The sequence below is a fragment of the Mus musculus genome, chromosome 11 (genome assembly GCF_000001635.26).
Source record: "Mus musculus strain C57BL/6J chromosome 11, GRCm38.p6 C57BL/6J".
Lineage (NCBI taxonomy): Eukaryota > Metazoa > Chordata > Mammalia > Rodentia > Muridae > Mus > Mus musculus.
Window position 1 is genome coordinate 16,904,783 of NC_000077.6, and position 10,631 is coordinate 16,915,413.

The window sequence follows — 10,631 nt, forward strand, 5'->3', positions numbered from 1 at the left end:
CCTCTACTGAGACTCATATTCAACAAGCTGGGTTGTTCTGGGAGTTCTGGTGAGTCTATGACTCATGCCAAGACTGCCAGTGAGAAAATTGGCTGTCTTCCCTCTGTGTTGTTTTTAGTCCCTTCAAAGTCTCTGTCACAGCAGTGAGAGGTTCACAGCCTTGCCGGAACCCCCAAAGCCCCTCAGCCATCCCCAGCTCCAGCCCTCCTATCATGCTGTCAGTGTATCTCTAAATAGCACTCTCAACCCCCGTGAACTTGGTTATTAAAAACATGCCCAAAGTCTGGGAGCCAGGGCTGCAGGGAAATACCACAGCCTCAGTTCATCAAAACAGTTCATTGCCCAAAATGTTCTCAGCTGCAGCTTTCATGAGGTAACTCCAGGGCCCACCTGTTCTCTGGTAAATTTAACCCCTTCCACTACCGAGAGGGAGCATAGGCCTGAAGCATGGCAGAAAGGTCACTCGATTTTCCTCATTAGTCAACTGTAATTACACCTAGAGTGACAGAATGTTTTAGCTCTAAGCTAATAGTCTTCTTGCTGCTTTATCTCACATCGTCCCAAGGTGCCTATCAAGTGGATGGCTTTGGAATCAATTTTACACCGAATTTATACACACCAAAGTGATGTCTGGAGCTATGGTGAGTCAAACTCTGATGCTAATGAATTTGTACTGAGGCTAAGTCGGCTCTTATTATTTGTTAATTGATATTATATGCTCTGATAGGCAAGTGTTACCTTGCAAGACAGTGAGCGTGTCCATCTACTGAACTAAGAGACTCTGACAAAGGAAATAAAGCTTAACTACCACACCAAGTATCACTAGGGACAGCCATGAACACATGCTGCAGGGAAGGTCGTGGGGGGAAGAGGACCCAAATGCGAGCTAAGCTTCTGCCTGAAGAGGTCAAACAAACAAAAGCTCCTGCTGTGAACTTGATGTGAACCAAAGGAAGACAGCAAAGGAGGTTTCATGGGGGAAGCATTTCTGATAGAGAAATGTTTTCTTATGAAATGGCCAAGACTGTTGTTTCATGTGGTGCTTGATTTAATCTCTCTGTGTCAAAGAGAGGAGCTCGGCAAGGGGATCCATGAGGATAACTGTGGGGAGGAAGTAAGAATGAGAAGGTAGTTACTGCTTGTTCCCAAGGAAGACCACCTTACCAGGGCCCAGCTAGTCTAAATACAGCACAGCCATGCACAGGACTATGTCTTAACCTTCCCAGGATGACCACTCTAGCCAAGCCTCCCTTGCTTGTCCTTCGCTTATCTTGAGCCTATTGTGGCCTAACTAGCAAAGTCCTTGGTTCCTGTGTCAGGCACTTGGTCCTTGAATTTCCCCCAGGCAGTTCAGGGAAAAGTTAGCAAACAGTGTGATTATAAAACACAACTCTCACCCCAAAGGGGGAAAGGGATAATTGATTCTGAAACAGACATGGGTGGTCATCACCAAGGAACGCAAATTCAGGTTGCCCTGAACATTTTCCCTCACAGAGGCAGATGCATCAGATTGTATTAGCTACAGAGCAAAGAGTGTTATGTATCAAATGGTCTGCAGTTTACAGCCTTGCTTTGTAAGGTCCTTGCTTGCACTACCTTGAGTATAAGGTTCTCAGAACAGCTGTGCACGTAGGCAGACCTTGTTCTGTAGCAAACTCGGGCTCCACAGTTGTCCTTGTCTTTAAGGTTATAACTATTCCACTTATCAGTCAGCAACTATATGCCTCACATTTAGCTAAACTTTTTTGTATAAGATCTTACTACATCTTTGAAGCCATGCCATGAAACAGATGCTATTATCTTACTTGATAGGTAAATCCCCTCAAACCAGTGGCTCAAGGCTACAGAAACAGGTTTTAAAATACTTACTAACAATAATGGCTAAGGATTAGGTGGTGTGTTAAGCATTAACTCACAATGCAATGACTTTCTTTGCCTGTTCTATCTGCCTAGGTGTCACTGTGTGGGAACTGATGACCTTTGGGTCCAAGCCTTATGATGGAATCCCAGCAAGTGACATCTCATCCATCCTAGAGAAAGGAGAGCGCCTTCCACAGCCACCTATCTGCACCATCGATGTCTACATGATCATGGTCAAGTGTGAGTGACTGGGGGGGGGGGGGGCATCCACACTCATGTTGATGGTCCTGGAAGGATGTAATTGCTCTGAGACAAATAGCCCAGGCCCTCATTTCCCCGAAGAAATAGCATCAGTCTTCGAGTCAGGCTCACAGTTCCAGAAACATCATAAACACCTCCAGCAAGCATTCTTTAGGAATCACTTGCTTGACTCATCCTGACCTCATATTTGCCCAAATTTGCAAGCAAATAAATTAAAACTGAAGTCTTTCCTAAGCCATTATTCCCAGATATTCTATGATCTGAGTTGCTCAATGAACTTACAAAGTTGTATTACATTTTGAGACCTGTTGCTAGAGAAACTTAATGTTTCAAAATGCCTAACAATGAGTAACCATGGGAGTTTGATACAATCTTTGTTTCTGCTTTGGCTTAAATCTTTCAAACTGGATTTATGCAAGGCCTCCTGAAGTAAAGCAGTTAATCATCTTAATCCCGACAGGAGTGTGCATTTTGATAAGTGCTAGTATTCCACACAAATCTGTAATTGTGCTCTGAAAGTAATAGTACACATGTCATAGCATTGGCATAGAAACAGCATAGGAATATGACAGAGCAGTGGTCTTAGTTTGCATTCTGTTGCTCTGATAAAACACTGACCAAAGGCAACTTGTGGAGGAAAGGCTTTTTTTTGGCTTACAGCTTACTGTCTGTCATCAAGGGATGCTAGGGAAAAAGCTCAAATCAGGAAGCTGGAGGCAGAAACTGAAGCAAAGATGGAGGAACTCTGCCTGTGGCTTCCTCTTCCTGGTTCACTCAGCCTGCTTTCTTAGACAACAGAAAAACAGGAGCCAAGGGATGGCACCGCCCACAGTGGGTTGGGCTCTCCCACATAACTCATTAATCAACAGAATGTTGCTCACAGACCAATCTACTGGAAGCATTCTCTCAGCTAAAGTTTTCTCTTCCCAGATGTCTCTAGCTCATTTCCAGTTGATGAAATCTAACCAGCAAGGCTGCTTTATCATAAATAACAATGTATTCTCTGAACTTTGGACCAGGGAGTTAATCTATTTTCACTGCTTTGGTTTCAGATGAGGAAGCTGAGGCCTAGAGAGGTTGCATGATTTGTCTAAGGTCACATAGCAGTTTAGCCTAAAATAGCTTGATGACCAGTTGAAAAAATAAATCCAATCCCTAAAGGCACAAGTATCTAGTGCACAGTTTATCCTCTCCATTGCTGGATCTATTTTTAGATCATTGGTAAAGCAATGAACCTCTGTGACTACTAAATATAGTTTTACCCAGAAAATACTAGTTATGACACCCTAGGTTCAGTCCCCAGCACTGGTAAATAATTGATACATAGATTGATGGATGTATACATGCATACACATATACATCGATTCATTGATCGATGCATAGATACATTGTTAGATGGTAGATAGATAGACAGATATATATCGCTTGTTTGCTTGGTTGGTTGGTTGATTGATTGATTGATTGATTGACTGATGATACACAGATTCAGCCTTGTTAATTGCATGAATGGTAACTGAATGGAGAATGCAATAAGGCCTTGACATTTCTGTAAATTGAATCTATTTTCTAGCTTAGAAAGCTGTGGATTAGGACAAAGAAAGCACAGAGGCATACCAAAGTCAGAGTAGTTCAGCAGTGATTGCCCACAGTAAAACCCTGTGGTCACTGAAGATCATAATGCAAGAATGATGACTAAGGAAGGACAAACGTAAAACCATTACCGTATATGTTATTGTTACTCTGACTGAAAACTGTTCTATAGGGCTGGGAATGAATCCACAAGGTATTACAATAACTTCTCATGTACTTCAAGAACTAATCAGTGTTATCTCATGTGCCAAGCCTCTCCCAAAGATTATGTGCCTTCATTATCCATTTGCCTAGCAAGATCACAGCATCACTTAAAGCAATGCCCTCCTTGTCATTTCTTCCAGGGTTCTAATTGCTTTGCTTTGGCTTCCTTCCTTTCTCAGGCTGGATGATAGATGCTGATAGCCGCCCAAAGTTCCGAGAGTTGATTCTTGAATTCTCCAAAATGGCCCGAGACCCACAGCGCTACCTTGTTATCCAGGTATCAGGCCAAAGTTTGTTCTTACATGGTCAAAATCTCTCCAATAGGTCCAGATGCCACTGTGCTGAGCCAACACAGTCTGTGAAGCATGTTCTTGATAATAAATCCTTTTGTGCATTGGAGCCTCTTCCATTATGATACAATGACTGAACTACATGGGGATAAGTGGTGACTCTCACCCAACTCCAAATCATCATTGCATTTGAGCAGTCCAACCTGGACCCAATCTGTTCCTCTTTTGCGAGTATCACCTCATATTTTGGCTGATTTGAGCCATGTCTTTGCTAAACAGAGGAGCAAGACTTCACTGTCAACCTACATGGCTTCCTTCCCTGACTCCCTTTTCACACCTGTGCCACTTTGTACAACCAATCGGCTTAGTTCTAATTCTGGAAGAACAAAAATCAAGATAATTTGTCTTTGTGAATTTAAAGCTTCAGTAAAATGATGTATGAAAAGTCATTATGCAGTGGCATAGCATTGTGTAGTGGGGGTTAAATGTTCCCACGGCTTTCTTTTCTCCTCTCTCTTAAACTATTTTTCATATGGAGGCTGTCAGACTCAGGAGACTTCTGTGTTTTATTACATTCCAAAGTATCCACACACTGAGATGGAAAAGGGACATATATATGAGAGCTACCATAGGGGTTATATTATAACTAAACTGGCAAACCCATAGGCACCTATTGCTTCCTATAGCCAGGAAGCAGAGCAAGCTTCGTTGCCCTTTCTAATAGTATCAAAATCTCTGCACCAGGGGGATGAAAGAATGCATTTGCCAAGCCCTACAGACTCCAACTTTTACCGAGCCCTGATGGATGAAGAGGACATGGAGGATGTAGTTGATGCTGATGAGTATCTTATCCCACAGCAAGGCTTCTTCAACAGCCCGTCCACGTCGAGGACTCCCCTCTTGAGTTCTCTGGTATGCCCCCCCTCTTGATTTAAATTGATTTACTTTCCATTTTCCATATTTTAATTAGAAAAAGAGGGATAAATTCTAACCAAATAGAACCTGGAATCATAATCAACAGTTAAGGATTTTAGTTATTTAATTGCCTATGTTTTTCTAAAGCAGTAATTTAAGACAAAAATTCTTCTCTCCAAGAAAGCATTCGACACATTAAACGCCTTAAAATATTTTTACTCTATGAGACCTACCTCCTGCATTCAACAGAAATGGATGAGAAAGTGCCAGTGTACATGACCAACATTGCTTTCTTTTTTTTCCAGAGTGCAACTAGCAACAATTCCACTGTGGCTTGCATTAATAGAAATGGGGTATGTATGGACATGGTATAAACCAGAATCAAATAAGCTGCGCAGGGAAAGTGCCCAACTTAGCCCACATCGCACTGGCTTTCCCTCCTGTACATTCTTTTCCATACCAAGGCTTCTTTGACTGGAATCAGAAGGCCAACAATTAGTGGTCACTTGTCATAGGACCTCTCAAAGTGTGGTTCATGGTCAGACAGCTTCAGCACCACCTGGAAGTGTTAGAAATGCAGATGTTTAGGTCTCCACCAGACATACTAGCAGGATCTGTGGGGGAACCACAGTGTTGGCACTATCCTTACATGTCACACTGACCACGATGAAGTACAGTGCCTCAGGCTCTGCCTGCATTGTGCTGTCAGGAGCCACTCCATCACTAATTCAATCTTAACTAACATGAAATAAAATATAAAATTCAATTCCTCACACATTTCAAGTGTTCATTAACCACATGTAGCAATGTGACTGCCTTACGATGGAACACAGATTGTGAGCAAAGGCTGAGTATTCCCCACTGGAGTAAACTTGCCTCTCCCACCCACAGAGCTGCCGTGTCAAAGAAGACGCCTTCTTGCAGCGGTACAGCTCCGACCCCACAGGTGCTGTAACAGAGGACAACATAGATGACGCATTCCTCCCTGTACCTGGTGAGTAGCTTGCTCAGAAAGCAGTCACCAGCCTTGGTGTCTACTGCCATTTTCTCAGGCACAAGTCAATTGTGACATCCAGTGTGCCTGAATGAGGCACACCCCATGCAGAGGTGGAGACTGTGACAAATTTATAGACACGATGAAAGGAATAAAAAGGCAAAACAGAGAGAGCGTATCATGCTATGAGGCCTGTGGCAAATACATGTTACAGTTGGGTTTTCTGCAGATTTGTTGGCTTGAAAGCAAGTGGTGAAAGTGGCCATGTATGTATGTATAGTGCGTGCATGCGCGTGTATGTGTGTGTGTGTGTATCTGCAGATAAAAGATGGATACATGTGTCTCCTCTCTTACACACACACACACCACATCATCCTTTAAACTTGCAAAAATCGCTTATGCCCATTGCTTTGAGAAGTATAGAAAGTATCATAGGTTACTTGGTAGTCTCCATGGTGTTCCCAGAACTTCCTTGCTCTTGGATATCGGTTGTCTTGCTGAGGACACTTGCAGGGCTTGCAGTGAGCCACGGAATTCTGCATCAGGATCTTGGGATGAAGCTTTACTAATTCACATGTGCATTCTTCTTCATTTCAGAATATGTAAACCAATCTGTTCCCAAGAGGCCAGCAGGCTCTGTGCAGAACCCTGTCTATCACAATCAGCCCCTGCATCCAGCTCCTGGAAGAGACCTGCATTATCAAAATCCCCACAGCAATGCAGTGGGCAACCCTGAGTATCTCAACACTGCCCAGCCTACCTGTCTCAGTAGTGGGTTTAACAGCCCTGCACTCTGGATCCAGAAAGGCAGTCACCAAATGAGCCTAGACAACCCTGACTACCAGCAGGACTTCTTCCCCAAGGAAACCAAGCCAAATGGCATATTTAAGGGCCCCACAGCTGAAAATGCAGAGTACCTACGGGTGGCACCTCCAAGCAGTGAGTTTATTGGAGCATGACAAGAAGGGGCATCATACCAGCTATAAAATGTCTGGACTTTCTAGAATCCCAGGACCAACTATGGCAGCACCTCCACTTCTGGTAGCCATGCCCACGCTGTGTCAAATGTCACTCAGACTGGCTTTAAAGCATAACTCTGATGGGCTTTGTCACTGAGCCAAGAAGTGGGCCTCTCTCCTGATGCACTTTGGGAAGTTGAAGGTACATCAATTGATCTTCGAACTGTGAAGATTCCACAAAAAAGGTATCCATCGAGAACATTGTCCATTGGAACAGAAGTTTGCCTCATGGTGAGGTACATATGGGAAAAAAACAGACATATGGAGCTTATATTTAGGGAACTTTGGGATTCTTGTCTTTATTGATTTGATTGATGCACTCTTGTAGTCTGGTACACAGAGTTGCCTGGAGCCAACTGACCAGACAGTTGGTTCCACCAGCTCTGCATCAAGACACTTCCGTGGCAAGACAACTAAATGTATAAGAAGTCCATGGATGCCCTGAGCAGGCCACACTTGTACAGCATTAAACCATGGCAGATACAATAGGATAAGCCACTTTGTTACTTACTGGGGCTGGGAGAAGAGGAATGACGGGGTAGAATTTTCCCTCAGACGTACTTTTTATATAAATATGTCCCTGGCACCTAACACGCGCTAGTTTACCAGTGTTTTCTATTAGACTTCCTTCTATGTTTTCTGTTTCATTGTTTTGAGTTGTAAATATGTGTTCCTGTCTTCATTTCATGAAGTAAACAAACAAACAAAAAACCCAGTATTAAGTATTATCAAAGAACAACCATGATTCCACATTCGAACCCATTCAAACCATCAGTATTGTGACCAAAAGCCTTTAACTAAGAAGGAGTAACCATGCAAAAATCCATAGAGGAATTTAACCCAAAATTTTAGTCTCAGCATTGTGTCTGCTGAGGTGTGTATATGAGACTACGAAAGTGAACTACTCTTCAAATCCACTTTGCCTTCACTCCTCTATACCCTAAATCTAGTGTAAACCACACATGGAGGATAACTTTTTTTTTTAATTTTAAAAGTGTTTATTAGATATGTTTTTCTTCCTGGTAAACTGCAGCCAAACATCAGTTAAGAGCCATTTTTGATAAACACTATCACAATGATCTCGGGATCCATCCTTTCCGATTTACCAAGTGATGGATAGACGTGAACTCATAAACACTACCCATAAGACAAAACAATGAGTGCCAGACAAGACATCAGCCAGGCACCAGAGCACAGAGCAGGACTGGGCAATCTGTTGGAGATATCTAGAAAGTTCACAAAGGAAACAAGATTGTCCACTACCTTGTGAGATCTAGCAGTCATAAATACCAGGGAAATGGAAAGTGTGTTTCCTTACAGCACCAGGTCTTCGATCTTCCTAATGCTGTGACCCTTTAATACAGTTTGCCATGTTGTGGTGACCCCCAACCATAAAATTATTTTTGTTGCTACTTCATAACTGTAAATTTGCTACTCTTACAGACCACAATGTAAATATCTGATATGCTATCTGATATGCAGGCTATCTGACAGAGGTCGCAACCCGCAGGTTGAGAGCCACTGCCTTCAAGGCTTTAATCAAGAGAGTAGTGAGCTGAGGGCTTTACTGGTAAGTCAGGGGCAAGTCCAACTCAATCATCCTCACATACTGGCTGCTCCCTCAGGCCTGAGAATGAGGCTTGCAGCATCCTCTGGTTTCCTAACCGTTATCCATCCCTGACTCTCATCTCTGAAAATAGATGTCATCCATGAAATTAAGGAGTGAGAATATTAAGCAGCATTTATAGAGCTCAAAATTCCATGTCATCACCAGGAAGTGCCATGTTGATCACAGAGAACACAGAGGAGACATATAGACAGGGTTTTGCTCAAAATTGGGATATAGAATGAGCCTGTCAGGTACCTATCAGGAGCGGTAATCCGTGAGAGAGAACCGTTGCAAGCCACTCTAACTGTAGCAATGAAACCCTAGTATTTTTGTACTTTGAAATACTTTCTTATAACAAAATAAAGTAGCAAAAAAACTGTTCAGACTTGCTTTTCTTCTTATTTAAGTACTCAGCATAAAGTTGAGTTGTTGTCAGGGTTAAGATTGTATTTGCCAGTGTGTCCTCACTGTGTCTTTGCAGGGAGCCGCGGGGCTGTGAGTGCTGCAAAGCATACCCTTTTGCAGTAGTTCCCAACCTTCCTAATGCAGTTCCTGATTCAGTTCCCCATGTTGTGGTGGCCCCCAACCACCAAATTATTTTGTTGATATTTTATAGTTGTAATTTTCCTACTGTTAGGAATTGTAATATAAATATCTGATTTGTGTTTCAAAGGTACCTTAGCAGCCACTGGGGGTAAAGGAAGGGTACAGAGAGGGGAGGCACCATGCTGGGACCAGCATTCCATTACATCTCTGGCAGTCTTAGCTCAGCTTAACTCTTCCATAGTTAACCAGTCTCATATACCTCCTGGGCATCTTTCTACTAACTGCCTTTCAGCCCAATCTTAGATAAACTTTTTCTATGTCTTGACCCCACCCTGGCTCTTGGGCAATTCATGGGAAAATATATGGAGCTAACGTTTACTGGGCACAAACATTACATATACATACATATATATATATATATATATATATATATATATATATATATATATATATATATATATGATCTACAAAGAGCTCCTATCATTATACCCTATAAAATTACTTTTTTAGCTCATGTTGAAAAATAATAATAATCTCTTAAATGCTAAATTTGCTGCCAGTCCCTGCTGCCATGGGCTTTATAGATAAAAACCTTGGCAAAGCACAAAATTTTATTCCAGCTAATGATAACACAATGTAGGCATTTGTTGGACACTTTTTTTTTTTTTTTGATTTAGCATCCCACCCCATCCCCAAACTGTAGACATAAAAGGACTTTGACTACATAAGCACTGAAGCACTGGGCTTTGGGCTGGGCTACCATGAGACATATCCAGCCAGTACAGTTTCAACCTGATTATTCTTAAGCCCATGAACTTTTCAGAGTACCTCCAGGATACTACAATAAACATCAAAGTTTATTTGAGAGCCACTGTAAAAGGCTTGATAAGGGGACTGTTGGCACTCACTAGTGGCTGCCCATCTGTGGTTTGTTCTTATTGGTCCTTTGGTTGCACTTGTATAAGACAAAGCTGGTACGTGAAAATCATGTACCCTCACTGCCAATGAAAAGTACCTGGATCGCTTAGAAAGGCCTCCGCAGCCCCTTCAGTCTCAAGCAGTCAGGATCCCAGAGGGGCACCCCAACCTTGATTCTAGTCCTCATCTGCATCACCATCATCCAGGAAACAGGCCTGCTACTCGACTCTGTGCACAGCTGGAGTAGAATAAAACCCCTGCTTAGGGACAGACTACCTGACTCACAGAAAGCATAATTTGCAGTCACCACTACTCCTATGAGTTGTCCACAAGTGTAGCCTTTCCAAAATCTTCCTTTTTTTTTTTTTCTCAATAAAACCTTTATCCTGAAAATGGTAAATATCTAAATCTGGGCCGGGGACATC

General features: G+C 42.5%; 1 protein-coding gene across 1 annotated transcript in view; it reads left to right on the forward strand.

Annotated features, from left to right (window-relative positions):
- The window catches only part of Egfr (epidermal growth factor receptor), a 161,705-nt gene extending 152,580 nt beyond the window's left edge, over positions 1-9,125 (forward strand). Inside the window, exons 22-28 of the mRNA NM_207655.2 lie at positions 566-641; positions 1,954-2,100; positions 4,095-4,192; positions 4,950-5,117; positions 5,426-5,473; positions 6,012-6,114; positions 6,712-9,125. Coding sequence (NP_997538.1) covers positions 566-641; positions 1,954-2,100; positions 4,095-4,192; positions 4,950-5,117; positions 5,426-5,473; positions 6,012-6,114; positions 6,712-7,073 — 1,002 coding nt within the window. The 3' untranslated portion in view covers positions 7,074-9,125. The remainder of the gene's footprint in view (positions 1-565; positions 642-1,953; positions 2,101-4,094; positions 4,193-4,949; positions 5,118-5,425; positions 5,474-6,011; positions 6,115-6,711) is intronic.
- Positions 9,126-10,631: the final 1,506 nt, after the last annotated feature.